The following is a 19366-nucleotide window of genomic DNA, read 5'->3' as shown; positions in this document are numbered from 1 at the left end:
GCCACAAGGTTTCCCCAAAGAGATCTCACGCCGCCTCTCAACTGCTCTCTTTTCTACCAATAAATAATAATTGTCTTTGCAAAGAGCTAGGTTGTGGCCGAAGCTGGAGAGCTCCAGTCAGGGGTTGCTTCTCTGATCCCTCCCGACCCGTCCCTTTCCCCAGGCAGTTTGGAGCCGAAGACATTCCAGGTTCAGGAGCAAGTTACCCGGAAAGCCCTAGGGAACGCGCGGCTCGTGGGCACCCCGGGCACCCCTGCAACCGGGGCATGGGGCATGCTCAGAGGGCGCGCGGGCGGCGCAGGCGTTGGCTGCAGTGGGGCCCAGGAGCCGGGAGGTGCCGCTGCGTCCCCGCTTCCCGGCGCCTGACCCAGCGCGCAAAGTTGGGCTGGAAGCCGCCGGGGGAAGGAGGGACCGAGCCAGCTAGGGTGGCGGGGAAGCGGGGCGGGAGGAGGAGGGAGGAGGGGAAGGAGCGGGGGGGGCGCCGAGCGTGTGTCACTCGCGCTCTCCCTCTGTGTATAGAGGATGTGCTGAATGGTACGCTTCGAGGCGGCGGCGGAGGAGGAGCAGTACCCGGCGGTAGCTGGCAGCCTCGGCAGCCCGGCTCGGCTTCCCTTCGCCCTCCGAGGTTCCACAGCCACCGCGGGCGCCCGACCCCGCGTCCCGCCCGGGGCATGGCCCGGCGCTTGGCCCCCGCGCGCCCCGCCTGCTGAGCCGCGCCGGAGGAGGTGCGGAGGCCGGGAGGCCGAGGGAGGCCGGCGGGGGAGCAGAGTCGAGCGCCTCGCGAGCCGAGAAAGGAGCCCGCGCCCCGAGCCCCGTCGCTGCCGCGCTCGCCCGGGCCGCCCGGAGCCCCGATGAGCCCAGATGGCCGGGGCTCAGCCCGGAGTGCACGCTTTGCAACTCAAGCCCGTGTGCGTGTCCGACAGCCTCAAGAAGGGCATCAAATTCGTCAAGTGGGATGATGTAAGTCGGGGGCGGCGGACTGGGGGCGCGGGCGGGGGCGGAGGCGCGGGGCACGGGGCCCGCCGCGGGGCGGGTTGCGTGGGGGTGGGGCGAGGGGCGCGTTATGCAATGGGCGCTCGGGATCCGGCCCGGGCGGCCTCAGGGCGCGCGGGGTGGCTGCTGCCGAGGTGGCTGGCAGAGAGCAGCGGCTTCGCGCGCGCTCCTGCACTCCACGGGTGCGGGAGTTGCCTCCTGGCCGGGTCTGGTAGGCGCCCCCAGAGGGTCTTCTGTCTTTGGGGCCAGTGGAGCAGGAGGGACAGGCTTTGCCAGGCGACGGTCCTGAGAGTTTGGAAAGTGTGAAGTTGGGACCAGCTGGAGAGCGCTGGGGTGTGACCAAGGCGCGCCCCTCTCCGCCCGCAGACGCACCCCCCATTACCTCTTTTGCCCCTTCTCAAGAAGGTACGGCCTCGAAGTCCGAAACTGTTCAGTGACTACAGACCCTCTTGGCGCTCTTAATGGAGCCCACGCGGCGGAGAACCAGCGGTCCAGCCGACAGGTGGTCGCTGGTGCCAAACTTCAGCGCCTGGCTCGGGAGTGAGGGGGCCTTGAGAAGGGCCGGTGAGGACACAACTGGGGAAGACTAGAGGGCAGAAAGGGGAGCACTGAGGGGTCTAGGAGTGCTCAGTGGGCCTGCGGGCAAATGGGGAGGGCTAGTTTTTTTTTTTTGGGAATTGAGCTGGCTGGAATCTTCAACTTGGAACAGACCTGGCAAAGCTTTCCCCCACCATTTAGGTACGTCTTTTGCCAACCGGGACAGAGCTTAGCCCAGACCCGGATCTCAAGGGTTTCTCACGAGCCCCGGACCCCAGAACTAAAAGTGACACCCCCCCCCATGGCCTTCAAACACTTATATTAATAATCTTACTGAAAACATGGGTATCTTCAGATGGAGGACATTATCGTATCAATTTATATGTCCTGGGTGTCATTCAAAAGATTTGATAAGAACAACCCACTGGGGTCAACCTGAGCTGTCAGGATCCAGAGAAATTTAGGTCCAAATGACGAAGACATCTCTTAAACAGGAGGAATTATAGGAGAATAAGGTGTTCTTCTTGCTGAAAAGATTTTCCATCTAGTAAATTATAGCCTGTTATCCTCCAGGGTATTTTTCTTTAATCTTCTTAAGCCATTTTCCAGTGTCTGAAAACAATTTAAATATTCCAGGTAGTGAATCCAATTACTTAGCTGAGTGAGTCTGTGTCTATATTTTGTCCAGTTGGAAGAGCAAACGGAACTTGGAGTATGAGCCATAGCTTCCTTGAAAGCTAATGCCAATTATTAAATGCTGTAGGCTAGGATGCGAACATACATCCTTTTACTGAGGACACTTCTCTTCTTCCGTCCCACTGCAACGACCGGATGTTTTTGTAAATGAAATAGAATCTAAACAATAAGTTCAGACACAGATTAAATGCTTTGCTTGTGTGAAGGAAAAACAACAGTGAAAAAGAAAATGCAGTTCAGCACCAAAACTGTCCTGCCCATCTAGAAGTCTCGACTAGAGAGCCGATGCGATGAGCCAGAGGGTAAGGGCAAGAAGGGCGAGAGAGAGAGTTTATAGGATATAAAAGGGTATTTCACCATAAGCTTTGGATTTATTCACAGAGATGATTTTTTTTTAAAGATTTTATTTATTTATTTGACAGACAGATCACAAGTAGGCAGAGAGGCAGGCAGAGAAAGGGGGGAACCAGGCTCCCTGCTGAGCAGAGAACCTGATGGGGGGCTTGATCCCACGACCCTGAGATCATGACCTGAGCTGAAGGCAGAGGGCTTAACCTCCTGAACCACCCAGGCGCCCCCACAGAGATGATTTTAAACAATGGTCCAGAATGTCTTATTGGGAAGAAGATAGGCAGCGTCCACTTTGAAAATGAGGCTTTTCTGTGGAACGCATTTTGATACATCCCAGTAGATGGTTTTTATTATATGCATTCATGGCATGGGTATCTTTTTCCCTACCTGCTAATGCCAAGCTCTATCCTAGCTCATGGGGTGGTGACAGATGTAGATAGTCTCTGCATTACAGACCTTACGTGATAGGTGGAGGAGACAGAAAATGACCGAGAACACGGATCATACAGAGATGAGGAGTAATGCAGTGAGAGTAAGGGAGAGGCCAGCGGTGAGACACAGCCTGAAGAAGGTGAGAGCCATTCCCTCTGAACATTGCAACAGTGAGTTTCCTGGGAAACCGTACAGGAAGGATGTAGGCACTAAGGAACAGGAGCCTCAGATCTTATACAGAGGAGAACCTAGATTGCACGCAGGAGTCAAGTTGTCTGGAGTATGATCAACTCTCCTACAAGTTCCTTGGCTCTTTGTCTCTATGATGATCTGTGAACCAAGAGGAGACCTGAGTATCTGAGGTCCCCCATATTCTCCTCAGGTGGATACAGGTGGCTTAAGTTCACAACTGAACGTGGATTCTGGTTCATATTTGCCCTTCCAAAATCAAGCCAGTTTACGTGACCTGGCTCATTGTATTGCATCTTAGTGATAGTGTGTGATGAAGACAAAAGAGAACTAGATTTTCGGTCCAAAGGCTTGAGTTTACCAGCTAGTTCTCTTGCCAGTCAGCTGTGTGACTTTAGGTTAATCACCTAAATTTTCTGAATCTTTGCTGCCACTTGTGCAAGACTGAGAATGCTGCTGCTGCTTCTTCTTCTTCTTCTTATTTTTTAACCTATTTTACATATAGTGGTTGGGAGTAGCCAGTAGGATAAAGTAGCACATTTCACACTTGGGCATGCCTCAGAAAGAAACATCAGAGGGGGCTTGGTAACACTCAGATGGCTGGGTCCCACCCTCAGTTTCTGATTCAGAAAGGTCTGAGGTGGGACCTGGGACTCTCCATTTCTGCAAACCCTCTTGGTGCATAGGATCTTGAGAGCCACTGAGGCTGGCCGTCTGGGGGAACCACACATTGAAACCACAAAGATAAGGTCTGTGAAGTAACTTAAGCCTATGATAGCAAGCTCCCGTGATCTTGTCAGCTTGTGTCAATTTTTGCTAGTTTGTGATTTTAATTTTATCTCTATGTTTGCTTGTTGAGAAATTCATCCAGTCGTCATCTTCCCACCTAGGAGGTAGAAGGACCTCAAACACAAAATCATGAACAATTTTTTAGACTTTATGGTGTATTTTATGAAGTGTCTCTGATGCCTAGGCTGACTTAACTCCCATTCATACGTGTCTTTTGAATCTCCTCTATGCAATGAACAATTTGCAGCTTTGTCACCTGCTTCTAGTGGGACTGTTAAGAAGGGAAAGAAGCTAGAAGATTTTTTGAGAGGCTGTCTAGTGTGTCTTTGAGCAGGAAGACTGCTGTACTTTTTCCTTTGGGCTCTGACTTTGCTGCCCTACTCCCCCACCCCTTCCCCCCGCAAGGGTGGTGCGTCCCCCACCTGCTTGTCTAGAGGAAAAGTAAATGCTGGAAATGATTTTAAAATCTCTTAAATATCTGCTCTCCCTTAAACACTGTAGAACCCTGCTTTCTGCTTTCCTTAAGAAGAAAGATGAGCAAACTCATAAAACCGATTCTCAATAGCCCATTAGAAAGCATAATAATACATGTGCAAATGATGAGTATGGGGCTATTTGGAATTGTGGAGAGATTATCTCTTGTTCCTTGAGTGGTTAAAACACCATAATCGCCTATCCTGTTTTTCTGACCACCATGTGGAATGGAAGATGTCCCCTAGCAGGTGCACTGCCCTTTAAAATCTGTTGGCTATCTGCCAGCATCATGGTTGTGGGTGCTCCCAGAGCAATAGTCAAAAACTCTGACATAGGTACTAACCAATCATGACAAACAGTAGGTGGGCGATGGAGCGGGAGCAGGATCCTGGAGAACACCCTCTTGCACCAGGACCAGGCACTGGTCATTCTTTGGCCTAATCACGAGGAGAGGTGAGGGTCCCCAGGGTCTGTGGAGACACATAGAATTATTTCAGTGTTTGCACAAGTAGTAAGAGCGTGTGCAGTCAGAACATCAAGGGCAAACCTTGTCCTCCAGAACTTGGTTAGCATATCCAGGACTGACCTATCTTGGTTACCAGTTTTACCAAGGATATCAAAATATGCAACTTTATCCTTGCTTTTATTTTGCATTTGTATATTCTGAGCCCCTGTCAGGGAGGTGGATGTAACAGGCTGTGGAAGTTGTGGGAGAATTCTGGTGAGATGGACAGTGGAGGGGGGTTCCCTTCTACATCAGAGTTATGGAGCTGGAGAGATTGTGAGTCTGGCCCCCTTTCTCCTGGTGTTTGGCGTTGCTCTGTGTTGGAAAGTCTGTGTTGCTCTGTGTTGGAAAGTCTGTTGGAAAGGAGAAGAGGAAGATTAGAAACCATGCAGTAGGTCCTCCCAGCCTCTGATTCGCCCCTGTGTAGGCTCCCAGGACCCCGTCTCCTTTTTCCACAACATCTAGGGCATGGAAGGCTTCTCATTTGTTTGTTCTTTCTTTCTCTCTATTCTCACCATCCACATTCCAATCTCACTGTAAGTTACTTAATGCACCTCAGCCTCAGAGTCCTCATCTGTGATGTGAGGTTTGTAATATTGCCTGTGCTGCACGCTACAGCTGTTAAGGTTAAATGAGGGGAGGCACATGGCAATGTTTTGTGTAGTGCTTGGCACACACATTAAGGAAACCTTTAATAAAACCCAGTTTTAAAAATCATCATCCCCCCCAGTAGGTAGAGGGCCCATGAATTTTGTCACAGTGGCTGTGTATGTTAGATGATTCTTATTCTATCAGTGGGAAGATCCAGACCTTCCTTTTGTTCCCTTTATTTTTATTTATTTACTTTTTAAAAGGTTTTATTTCCTTATTTGACACAGAGAGAGAGCACAAGTAGGCAGAGCAGCAGGCAGAGGGAGAGGGGGAAGCAGGCTCCCCACTGAGCAGGGGGGCCAATGTAGGGCTTGATTCCAGGACCCTGAGATCATGACCTGAGCTGAAGGCAGAGGCCAAACCAACTGAGCCACCCAGGCGCCCCCTTCTCCTTTAATGTGTGCTTTGATTTTCATATTTTATAATTTGAAAAAGAAAAAATATCAGATTTTTATCCTTTTTAAAAAAAAAATTCAGGTGTTTCAGAGAAAGTGAATCTATATAAAAAACATGTTTATATAGACACATTTTCTTTAAAGCAAGTTGTTTATTTTCATTTTTTTAAAGCACATCAGTTTAAAAAACCTCCAAAAGTTTTATTTATACTTAAATTCTTAATATATACACATGTTATATGGAAGGAAGAAACAATTACACAAAACTCTTATAATTTAATAGGAATATATATATATTTAAGATATATTTAAAAATAATCTCTGTACTTTCTGTTTTATAAGCACAGTCTAACTCAAAAGCTGTAATTGTGGCTGGCTAAGTTGTTTGAGGAGAAGGCTGAGGAAGTTCAGAGGTTTGTCTTTTCACTAATGCCCCATGGATTTGAAGCAAGTAGTGCCCTCCTCCCTTGTCTACCACCCCTCCCCCCACAAACAAAATCTCTGCAGTTAAAACAGGTAATGGGCAGGGTGCGGTGTACTACCCAGCATCATACACAAAAGCTTAATTAGAATATTTGCATTATGTAAAATGTGCAGTTACAGTTTCCAGAATGATGGCAGCAGAATGATGGTTGACCCCAGACAAGATTCATGAGGGAGCAGAGGGGAAGAGTTCAAGAGATGGGCATTCAACAGTGCTCGCTTTGGAAAGGTTATGGGAAATAGGGAAGAAACAGCTCTGGCTGGTAGGTGGTGGATCCGGATGGGGGGCCCCCACGGAGTGAGAGGCAGATTTTAGACTGGAAAACTGGCAGGTGCCCTCTAAAAGCCCTTTCAAATATGCCCAGATATGTCCATTTTAGGTGTCCAAAGAGCTTTTTTGGATTTCTCATTGACAGTAATTACTTCAAGTGTAAAAGTATTAACTTTTCCAAAAGCTAGTCAAATAAAGCTATTTTAAGCTTTTTATCAGAGCGTAACATGCATGCCGTAAAAGCAAAAGATCTTATGTCCCCTTGGATTCGTCTTCACAAAACGAACACCTCAGGTAAGCAGCCCCAGATCAAGAACAGCACTGCCGGCCCCAGGTGCTCACTTCATGTCTCTACACCTCTTTCCAGGGCTGACAGTCATCCTGACTTAAAAGCCTAGAGTGGCTTTGCCTGTTTTGTTTTTTTTTTTAATCTAAAAAAACCCCTATTTTAAAAGTTTCCAGTGAAAACAAAACAAACCCTCTTCAGCCAAAAGCATATTTTTATAACTGCTGAATAAACCCTCTTGAACAATAACAACAAAAGTGACTTACCTTCTGTTTAGATGGCACTGGATTAAGTCCTTATCTGTCCTAAGGTAAAGCCTGGGAAGAGAAGCAGGTGTAAATGCCCCAAAAGAGGAAACAGTTAAAGAAAACTAGTAATTTAGCAAGGAAATGTATTGCCTACAGGCTATCATTGGCACAAGAAAGCAGACCAGCAGAGTGCTGTTTGTGGGATCACTTTCTCTCTTCTAGATTTTCTCTTATCTTGCCTGACTTTGACATTCCTACCTGTGGTGCATGAGGGTAATTTGCTCTGGCTATTAGCATATCTTGAATACTTCCCTTGAAAGTTCAGCCTATCAACAAATAGCTTCAAATTATATTTACCTGCGATGATGTTTCAATGGAGCAGGAACATTTTCCTTTTTTACGTCGAACTTGGTAACCCGTGGTTAAATGTTTCTTTATCAGGATTGGTTCATGTTATCATGAACAAGGAGTGCCAGCTGAAAATGGAATGGGATTGATTGTGAATTGTTGACTAATGCTATGGGTCTCACCTAAATAACACATCCTTGGTGACTGAAAATGTTGGCTCTCCTGTCACCCAAGCTGATGTTAGGTTCATGCAGCCTTTTCAAATCATGTCATAAATTCCATCTGCTCAGGCAGATTTCATAATTCTTCCCTTCCCCCATCTATGCCATGTCTGATGCTCCAATCTAAGCCATGCTCCTGTGTATGAGTTGGGAAGGGGACTGGAGACATATCCCTGAGCTCAGTTACACATGAGATTTTAAAGAAGCCATCAATTTCTGTAACTGAAATATCATGTAAAAAGGGCTAGATTCTTTAAGAGTTCTTGTTCCCCTCTGATCGCTTTAAGTTCTATTATTTGACTTTATTATCACAGGTTAATTTCAATTTTTGGAAATTTTACCTTTAATTGGCATCCTGAAAAAAATGCTTGGGTCTGTGTCTTAATTGCTGCTGGCTAAATCTGTATATTTATCAAGAACCTTAATTGTCATAAATGAGGAAAGAGACTATTATATAAAAGAAGAAAAAATACTCAGTATTTAAAAAGAACAAAAGCATCCCACATCTGTTTTTCATTTCAGGGGCTCTTTTAGTTCATGATATTTGCTTTATGTTTTGTTTCTTTTTATTGCATTAAAGTGTTAAGAGCAGGTTCAGGGAAAATGGATTATTAGCAAAGAAAACCATTTTCCCTGAACCCGTCATGGTGAGGGGTATCAGTCTATAACACTGATACCTAAAAGATTAAGAGATTATTTTGGTGTTAAAAAATTAGATTTTCTTGGGAGCTTGTTTATAAGTTAGGTAAGAGAAAGTTAATTTGATTCATTTTATAGAAGAGGCCATATGAACTCAAAAAGAAATGGAAGACCACAGAACAAAGCAGCCAGTGGGCTAATAGATGTTTTTTTTTTTTAAAAAAAAAGGGAAGGACACGAAGCATGAAGCTTTTCTCAGGTGTTCTGTCTTAGGTATGGTTGAGTCTCACGTTGCACCAATTTTCACATCCTCTTCGTGGGACTTTTCAAAATGCAGAGTCCAGGGGTTAAGCATGTGCCTTCAGCTCAGGTCATGACCTCAGGGTTCTGGGATCCTGTCCCACATCGGGCTCTCTGCTCAGCAGGGAGCATGCTTACCCCTTTCTCTCTGCCTGCCTTTCTGCTTACTTGTGATCTCTCTCTGTGTGTCAAATAAAGAAATAAAATCTTAAAAAAACCAAACCAAAACAAAATGCAAAGTCTGGAAATCTAAAGCTACATTCACCAGCCTCTCTAGAGGCCTCTAATATTCTGGCTATAAATTAAGTTCCAGTAGAATGAGATGTACTCACAGGAGATGTGGAGGGCAGAGGTGTGAGAGAGGCCGCCTTGCTGCCTTCTTGGGCTGGTTTCCATAGATATGTAAGAATTGCAGGAAGACGCATTACCTTCTCTAACTGTTCTTCAGTGGGACCCTGGGTGTAAAGCGGCAATGGCAAGAGTGTGCTGACTCTCAGATGACTCTTCCATTGTCTTCAGCTAAGCTGGTGTGGTCTTGACTCAAGGGTTTCCTTCTGGATTCCTTACCTCTTCTGAATGTTCTGGAGGCAATGGCTGTCCTCAAGGGTCAGTGCTGTGGTGTTCTGGGGTCGTTCGGGGATGCCCAGCCTGACTCCTGGATCACCAGTCCTTGTGATTTTGTCAAATGCTTAATAGCCTGTAATTAAATCCTTTTATATTCATAATTTCCAGAGAGATTTCTGTTTTCTTCACTAAGCCCTGCCTGATAGGCCTTTTATGGTTCTAGGACTTCATGATTTTCAGTCCTTAGGTGCGATCACCATGTCCGTCACAGAAGTGATATTTCTGTGTCTAGCAAGACTCATCATATGTGCTTCTCCATGTTTTTCTCTTCTCAACATCCTTGCAAAATGTTGTCTTTGGTGGTTTCCCATTAAGATGGGGCCTGTGGCTTCTTATGGAAATTGTTGATCTTGGAAACTTTGGTCGGCTTGAAGGAAATGTAGATGATGACCTTAAGTAGGACACAGTGGCTTGAATTCGAGGTAGTGTCAGTCGAGAGGCCAGATCTAGATTACCGGTGCAGGAAGGTGGATACAAGGAGATGGACAGACCTGGTCTGTGTTTTAATTGGGCCAAGTCCTAGAGGACTACAGCTTTATGTTATTTACCTTCTTTCTTTCCCTAGGACAGAGCATAGACTTGACACTGGGTAGGTGCTGAGGAAATGTCTGTGGAATGAAGGAAGTGTCTGGTGTGTGTCTCCAGTGGGTTCACACTGGGGAGGCCGACCTGGAGGGTGGTAGGCTATTCTGAAGTGACCTTCATGACACACTGCCCGTGGCGTCAATTGGAAAGCCCTACCTGACATCCTTCCATTCTATCTGAAATCTCCCGGAGTCCCAAGGGACTCTGTGGCTTTTTTAGATAGGGTTTCTGGATGAGAGTTGGAGAAGCAAAATGTTTATTGTCAATACAGAACTGACAGCTCTTACAGAACTGATTTCCTGTAAGGTATAAATATGGCTTAAGGTTGAGGGTGTATTCAATTGTAATTTAATATTGGTTGAAAATTATGATGCTCCATGTATTTGCGTCTCATATTCTGAATATTAACAGGGGCTTCTGTTTTCTGAAAAAGATGCTCACACAACTATCCCGGTATTGCTGTGAAAATTACCCTTAAAGAAATTCTGACACGTTGGGAGTGACAGAACAAAAGACTGATGGTTGTGAAAACATTCCCTTTATTATGCTAATATCCACAAAGACTTCCTTCCTTCCCCACTCCTCATTTAATTACTGGGGCCACCCCCATCTTACCTCTGGGCCCTGGGAAAAGCATACCTCTCTGGGTTCTGGATCCCGTGTTTCCTGGTTTCTCTGGATCCTGACTTTATTATTTCCTCCCCTTTGATAGTTTCTGTGAAAAATTTCCCTCCTGCAAAACTCCTCCAAGAACATACCAATATGCCTTTTGGTCATTAAAATCCCAAGGTAGAATTCAGCACCATGTTCTCCAGCTTTCCTCCTGTACTTACTGCCCCCTTCATCATTTTCCTGCCATGACCGAAGTGTTGTTTATACCCACCATCCCCCTTTCCTGACATCCCAGCCACTCCTCAATCTTCCAAAGCCTTGTTCTGCCCTTATCATTGCTTTGAGATTTTCTCTTGCCACGGCTCCTGGCAACCTGCTGGGCATCAAACCCAACCCATCCTTACCAGAACCTATCTTTGCTGCCTTGCCTCTTTTCCTGTTGTAGCTTTCTGTCCAGCCAGGCAGTATTCATAATGACAGGATGTGCTGATGCTTCTTTTACAGTAGACATTTTTAGTCTACTAAACCACTAAACATTTTTAGCGGGGTGGAGTTGTGATTATAAATGGTTTGGTCCCTGCCCTCAGGGAGTTTGTATTCTCTTGGAGGAGATAAATGCCAAAGAAATAGGAATAGAATTGTTTCATTGTAGCAGTGTAAGTGCTACAGAGAAAGGTACAGAAGTACATGTGAGGGGGCACCTGGGTGGCTCAGTGGGTTAAGCCTCTGCCCTCGGCTCAGGTCACGATCTCAGGGTCCTGAGATTGAGACTTGCATCGGGCTATCTGCTTGGCAGGGAGCCTGCTTCCTCCTGTCTCTCTGCCTGCCTCTCTGCCTACTTGTGATCTCTCTTTCTCTCTCTCTATCCAATAAATAAATAAAATCTTAAAAAAAAAAAAGAAGTAGTAGTACATGTGAGGATAAGAAATGTGGAAGGGTCCCCTGGAGGCGGTCTATTTATGGAAAGACCTGGGTTGTAAGTGGGACTGAGTCAGGCCATCAAGAGGAGGGGGGAGTGTGTCAGGCCAATGGAATAGCACATGGGGGCATTCCAAGGATCAAAGGATGGAAGTCCTTTGAAGGACAGAGCAGAATAAGCAGGTGGGGAGCTTGTGGTTCAGTAATGCTGCCAGGATGGCCAGCGGCCTGCGGAGGCCACTGCAAGGTTTTATCATAACGTCGATGGGAAACCATTAAAGCCCTGTTCCGAACTCAGTGCTATTGACATTTGGGATTAGGTAATTCTCTGTTGTAAGGGGCTGGCCTGTGCATTGTGTATGTTTTGGACCCTCCCTGGCCTCTACCCACTAGATGTCAGTAGCAAAAGCCCCAGTGTGACAAACCAAGTTATCTCTGGACATTGCAAAGTTGCCCCAGTTCAGAACCACTGATGAAATGAAACCACTGATTTAAATCTTAACTGATTTTAAAAAGTCCTGGGCTAATGCATGTGCGCACACACACACACACACACACACATACACACACACAAGGCCAGTAAACATATGAGAAGTTGTTCAACATTATTAGTCATAGTGATGAGGGAGCAGGAGGCTGGCTGAGGACAAAGCAAAAGCTGGCGCCTTGCACCCCCTCTTCACCCTTTCCCCTCCATATGTGTAGCATCCCTCAGGCATCCCTGACTGCCATGAACAATAAGCAAATAGTTAACTTCCAGAGCTCACGATCCTGCTAGACAGGAGTCTCCCTTGGCTTACAAATGTCCTAAATCTCACTAACAAAGACGATTGATAGCAGGATTGTGACACCCCACCAAAAAGTCTCCCAACTATCTTCATGTTAATGGCTGGTCTAAAGGCAACATTGATCTAGCGGCAAGGACAAGGCCTCCGGCAGGCCTGGAACATCCTGGCACCTTGTAGGCCCTCTTTAGCATATGAAAACTCCACTGAAACCTCCCTTCCCCTCACCTTCCCCAACCACAGGGTATATAACATGCCTACCCTCACAACCCAGGGCAGCAGCATCTCCGCCTGCCCACGGGCCCTGTCTCCGCGCTCCAATAAATCACCTTTTGCACCAACGACGTCTTAAGAATTCTTTCTTTAGTCGTCGGCTCCGAACCTCCTCACCCCACTGAACCTGACTTAGGTTCTGGGACTTCATCAATAGGGAAATGCAAACTCAAACCACAGTGAAATGCCCCTTTCTATCCGTGAGAGCTCTATCTTACTAAAATGGTCCCTTTCCTCAGCTGATGCCCCCCTAGACCACAGCACCTTGGAGGACTGGGAATCTGGGCTCTTGTTTGAATCTGGACTACAACGTCTGAAGTAACCTGTGTGGTATCTGAGGAAATATGTTGCCAACTTTTTTGGAACACTGTATTGTGTTAAGAGAGATTTTTATACCTGCCGATAAAATGCAAATATTGAAATGGGGCTTCTTGCCACTTTTTTGCATCTTCTCTTCTGGACCTGGTCCAGACCTCCTCTGCTTTTCTTTGTTTGGGGGGGACATTTCAGACTGGATAGACCTGTGGAAGGAAATTCCCATCAATGCTGATGCATGTAGAAGTCTGACATTACTGGCCCTAAGCCAATACCATAGCATCCTTTACTGTTTTATTTTTATTTTTTGTGGGCATAGTTAGGGCTGCATTGCCCTTGTTTGATGCGAACACATCTGCTTTTCTGTGTGACCCTTAGAATTCTTTTCCACCCTCTACACCACTGTTTTTCCCGCAGTGTATGTATTTGCCATCTTTGGCTCTCCTTTTCCCTGACGCAGGTCTTGGGCAGTCCCTCTGGAACATTGTTATCTTTCCTTGTTGACTCTATAATAGTGATTAATTTTAGAAGTGCATGTTTTTATTCATATGTGTTCTCTTGTAACAGCATAAAAACATAGAATCACTGTGGAGTTGGGATTGTGGTCAACGAGGGCCCGTAGTTTCTGATAATGGGACTCAGGGTCTGTGGGTGAAGTTTAGGGGGATTTCTCTGCATGATTTTGCTAGAGCTGCCGTTACAAAGTTCCATAGACTGGGGGGTTTAAACAACAGAAATTGATTTTCTCACAGTTTTGGAGGCTAGAAATCTGAGATCAAGGTGTGGCAGAGCTGGTTCCTTCCTTTTGGGCCCTGAGGGAAGCATCTGTTCAGGCCAATGGACTAGACTGGGGGTTGGCCGACTTTTCCCTGTGTTGCCACTTTGTCTTCTGTTTCTGTGTCCAAATTTCCTCTTCTGTAAGGACGCCAGCCTCATTGGATTTGGGCCCACCCTTGTGACCTCCTTTTAATGTAATCACCTGTGTACAGACTCTGAAGATGGTGACATTTATTTTGAGGAACTGGGGTTAGGATTTCAACATATAAATTTTTTGTGGGGGGCACAATTCAGCCCACCGCATACCTCTACCTGGCAGAGTATTTGGCTCAAGGGATGGCAGCGTACTGGCTCTATTCAGATATTTGAAGAATTGACGCTTAGAGAAGCAACCAGATTTGTTTTGTGCTACTTAGATGTTAAAACTGGATGATAACTGCGTAAATGGAAAAAACCTGGAACTGGCTAGATGGGATTATTTGACCAAGTTTGTTTTGTAAAAAACATTTCCCTACGAATGAGAAACCTGGTTTCTCCAAAAGTTTTAGAGCTGCGTTACCCAATAGAAATACACTGTAAGCCACTTAGGAAATTTAACATTTTCTAGGAGCCATATTAAAAAAGGTAAAAAGAAACAGGTAGAACAGAGTTTATTTAACCCAATATGTTTATATCAATATATAATCAATAATTATTAATGAGGTATTTTATATTCCTGCTTTCATTCCTTGTCTTTGAAATAGTACAGCACATCTCAGTTGAACTAGTCACATTGTAAGGGTTCAGTGAGTCCATCATGGACATGCAAACACAGAGTATGGATTCTCAACTGGTGCCAAATCACCTCCAAAATAACTGAAAAATGGTCTTGAGGGACAAAAAAATATCTTTTTAAATTTTGTATAAAGACATACATACGACACATAAATAGATAAGAGCATCTGTGATATTAAAATTTCATTAAGGTAGAAAAACAGATGTCTAAAAGGGCTTCTTAGTGGGGCAATAATGAAAAAAAACCAAGTTGCAAAGCAGCAAGTTCTTATATTATTATATTAGTCTCACTGTGGATCTGTTGATGAGCTAGGGATGCGAGTAAAATAGTTTCTATCAAATAAAGAGAAGTAAATGGAAATTTACTGTGCATTACCCACTATTACATAAGACAGGTATGTTTACTGGTGTTCTCTTTTCAAGGCAGATGTTTATTGGGAAAAAACCAAAACAAAACCTTATAACCTGCAATAAGCAAGTTAAAACTGGATTCTTAGCGGCACAGTTTTGTCTGCATTCTGAGCTCATCGGTTCTCCTTGGGACTTCATATCACTGTGTTCCTGACCCAAAGCTTTGCCCATTGTATGCCTGTCTGAGTTGATCTCAAAGTGTGTGGTCCCTGGACCAGCAGCACCGATGGCAGCAGCACTGAGGGCTTACTAGAAATGCATGTTTTTGGAATGCCTGCCTGGTTCAGTCATTTAAGCCTCTGCCTTCAGCTCAGGTCATGATCCAGGGCTCCTGGGTGGAGTCCTGCAGGGGCCTCCTTGCTCAGCAGGAATCTGCTTTTCCTGCTGTTCTCTAAGCCTGTTCTCTCTCTCTCTCTCTCTGAAAAATAAATAAATAAATAAATAAATAAATAAAATAGTGGGGGGGGGGGAGGAAAGAAAGAAAGAAATGCACGTTTTCAGGCTCTACCTGTAATCTACTGAATGAGAAATGATGGGGAAGGGGCCCAGGAATCTGTTTTAGCAAATCCTTTTAGTAAATCTGATGCACCCGGAAATTTGAAAACCACTGTCTTAAATGGAATCCATGTCTTATGGGTACTGATGGAGAGAAATAAAAAAAAAATAGACCTTTGGAGAGTTGTCTCCATTTTTCTGCAGTAAAATGCGGCAAGAGTTATAGTCTCTTTGCAGTTGCCTTGGAAATGAAGGATGACCATATATTTCAAACTTCAAACTGGAGCATATGTTCTGACAATTAAGAATACTTGTGATCTGGGTTGAGTGGCTACTTTGGTACGGAGAGAATATAGACACTTGCAGCTATGTGGGAGGTGGGAAAAAAGCAGGTGGAATTGAAAATGGATATTCATGTATTTCTGGGTCAAGTCCTGCCTTGGATGGCAAGACTGCCAGGTTCCAGCTGATCTTGGAATGTTAGAGGTGATTATGGAGGAAGCAGACAGGTAGCTGATATAAATGATCATTTAGCAGAAGGACCGTGGCTGGAAGAGTGGGGTCAAGAAAATATTGAACAAAGGAGCTCTAATCTTGAAGGAGGAGAAGGAAAAAGATAGAAATAGCAGTATCAGAAGCAAGTGAGGCAGACTAGTACAGTGTTCTAAAATATAAATTTGAGTAGGTTTACCTTGTTGAGTTTAAATATTTCATTGTCTGGGATCCTTGCAGTGAATTGTCACCAAGAGCCAGATTAGAATCTTGTCAGATGCTCTTGTGAGACACTCTGATAAGAAAAGGAACTGACCTGGAACAATACGTTAAAAACTACAGGTTAATTCCAGATTCACCGGAAGTGGGGATGAGGGCTGTGTGCGGCTTGTCTCAAAGTTTCATTTTGCCCGACTCTAGAGGATGAGAGGTGATAAAGCAGACCTGAAAATACTGCTGTGATTTATTGCAAATATTGCTGTTACCTTTTATGTCCATAATCTCATAGAAGCAACTTAAACTATTTTAAAAATTGTTCTTTCATTATCATATTAAATTTGTTTTCAAATGCCTTTTTTTTTTTAACATTTAGAAGTGATTTTGAAATCTTAAAATTCCAGCTGAATTTCCAAGCAACAACACAATCCTTGTAAAAGAGAGTTTGCAAACTGCACATTAAGAATACATCTTAAGTATATCAGGATAAAACAGGATGGCAGTGCCTCAAAAACTTAAAACAGGACTATCCAATGATCTGGCTATTTCATTGCTGGGTATAAAACAGCTGAAGACAGGGATTCAGATATTTGTGAAGCTGTGTTCATAGCAGCATTCTTCGCAACAGCCAAAGGGTGGAAACTACCCAAATGTCCATTGACAGATGGGTAGATATGTGCATACAATAGAATATTATTCAGCCTTACAAAGGAAGGAAATTCTGACACCTGCTAGCTACAACACGGATGACCCCTTGAACACATGATGCCAGTCACAAAATCAACCAGTCACAAAAGAATAAATATTGTATGATTCTACTTGTATGAGGTACCTAGATGAGTCAAATTCATAGAGACAGGAAGTAGGTGGAGATTGCGAGGGCATTGCCGGAGGAGGGAATGGGGAGTTTGTGTTTAATGAGTGTGGGATTCCAGTTGGGAAGATGAAAAAGTTCTGGAAATGGATGTGGCAATGGCTGCACAGCAGTGTGAATATACCTAATGCCACTGAACTTTATCCTTACAAATGCTGAGTTCTGTATGGTATGAACCATGATAATAAAAAAAAGGCCATGATAAATTTTCATTTACTATTTTAATAGTTTTAAGCATAATCCACTAATAATAAATAATTTTATGAGCCAAGCGTTTCATCCAAGTACTTTACCCAAATTATCCTCTTTAGTTCTCACAGAGACCCTCTGAGGTAGATATTATTATTTTGTTTTTTGTTTTCAGTTGTAGTTGTGTAAACTCAGCCCACTCATTGGGGACAGTCATCCCCATCAGAACCTAGCTTTATGATAAGACTCACCATGTAGACTAAAACCATTGCTATGTTCCTCCCATCGGGAAAACAATCCTCTGTTCCCACAATTATTTCTGCAAGTTCTAATTTTCATTATAAGTCTTTTTGATCAGGTAGAGAATGTGCCATATCCTATATGTGTATGAAAAACCTGAAATTAACTGGTGATTTACATCCCTTTTAAAAGTGTAATTCCTGCAAAAGCCCAAGTATTTCAGAATAAAAATCCATATCCAGTGACATGTGTTTTCTTGTGCAGATGGTATGCCTTTCTGAAAATTGCCAAAAGAAAAGAACACATATTTTAGAAATGTTTAATATTATAATTACAGTGCATGCTTTATAATGTGCATGCTTTAAACTCCAAAGACTGTTTGCTTGTGATGTTTTATTTTATCTTATGAAATTTAAATTTGCAACAATTTAGTGTATATCTTTGGGAAAATGTAGACCATGGGCTTATTTACTGTTACCTTGGAAACAGCAATGCCCAGAGTATGTTTACTCTCCTTAGTACAATTAAAGATCATTTTATAGCACAAATGTAATTTAAAATGTTACCTTCAAGCACGGGTTTTAATTAATTTTACATATATAAAATAGGTAATGGTGTTTAATCTTAAAAATATTTGGAAAAGTAGATATCGCTTTTTAATTGAAAACATGTCAATTTGTCATAATAAATATATGCATCGCTGGGCTTTTTCTTTACAAGTAATGCACAGATATTCTAATTACTAGTAAAGAAGCTTAGTTACATAATTAATAATGCTGTGAAGTTAGGATTCCTTGTCTATTTTTTTGAAACTTTTACTAATCCTTGGCGACCTTGGAGAAACCCTTAACAATTACTACTTGTTAAACAGCGCCTGGATAGGACTTTCTACAGTGATATATGTTAATATTCATGTTTTTTTCTTAATTTCTAGGACTCTGCTATTGTCACTCCAATTATTTTGAGGACTGACCCTCAGGGATTTTTCTTTTACTGGACCGATCAAAACAAGGTAAAAAATGAGATATGTCTTCCTTACATTTTCCAATTGGTTGCTGATTGCCAAGTGTTTAAGTTACCTACAAGTATATCCTTGTACCTACAAGTCACCTTAAGTATATCCATTTCATGGTTGACACTTTGTAATTTACTTTAAGATTCTACTTAGAATCCCTAAGGTGGACATGTCTTAGGATTTTCCAAGGACTAGTCCGAAGTATTAGATATGCTAAATCCTAGATCAATTGGTATTTTTTCAGGACAAGAACATGGACATGTGAATGACATTTTGTTGTAGAAGAAAATTAGCCAGCATTAGGGACTTAAGTCCCCCCTTCAGGTTGGTTCATCAAGAATAAAGAAAAATGATAAGAAAATTACTTTTGATCCAAATGACTATGAGTTTGGCTTTCCTTTTCTCTTCCTTCTCCCCTTGGCTGCTTATTAAAGAGTTCTTCCAGCCTCGGGAGGAATTGGGTCATGATCATTTGTTCACATTAGAAAATTTAAGAATATGATCCTTTTAGCTCATACCTTCAGTTTTTCAGGATTTGTTTTTTTCATTTGAGCTTCCTGTCTACCACATCATGAATTTAGGATCTCATTAACTATGAAACCAATTGAGATGAATTTAGGATCTCATTTACTATGAAACCAAATGAGATGATTCCATCTTGAATTCTTAAAAAGTAGAATGTCTGCAAATTTCAAGATTTATTTGGAATTTAATAGGCAGAAAAAAAATTCATAGAAAGTAGTTATTCAAGAGAAAATGAATGCCATGGTTCTGTACCTGAACCCATGAGGCTATAGAATGCAGAATATTTTTGACCTTATAAATTCTATTATTTGGAGATATGGGTAAGTTTTATTGATTGTGCTAAATACATATGGAAACCAATAAAATACCTGGTATCACCTTGTGAAGGACTGTTAGTCTTTTCACATCCCTGAGTTAGGTCTCTATAGCCAAAGTTAT

At 43.5% G+C, this 19366-nt stretch overlaps 1 protein-coding gene across 3 annotated transcripts in view; it reads left to right on the top strand.

Annotated features, from left to right (window-relative positions):
• The first annotated feature begins 822 nt into the window (after positions 1-822).
• Positions 823-19366, top strand: part of PLCB1 (phospholipase C beta 1) — a 676011-nt gene continuing 657467 nt past the window's right edge. For all 3 annotated transcript variants that reach the window (XM_045086010.1, XM_045086011.1, XM_045086012.1), the window contains exons 1-2: positions 823-960; positions 18323-18400. In XM_045086010.1, coding sequence (XP_044941945.1) covers positions 862-960; positions 18323-18400 — 177 coding nt within the window. In that variant the 5' untranslated portion in view covers positions 823-861. The remainder of the gene's footprint in view (positions 961-18322; positions 18401-19366) is intronic.

This window comes from Mustela putorius, unplaced genomic scaffold (genome assembly GCF_011764305.1).
Source record: "Mustela putorius furo isolate JIRA1106 unplaced genomic scaffold, ASM1176430v1.1 tig00000874_pilon_pilon_pilon, whole genome shotgun sequence".
NCBI lineage: Eukaryota > Metazoa > Chordata > Mammalia > Carnivora > Mustelidae > Mustela > Mustela putorius.
This window is presented reverse-complemented; position numbering and strand designations above follow the sequence as displayed.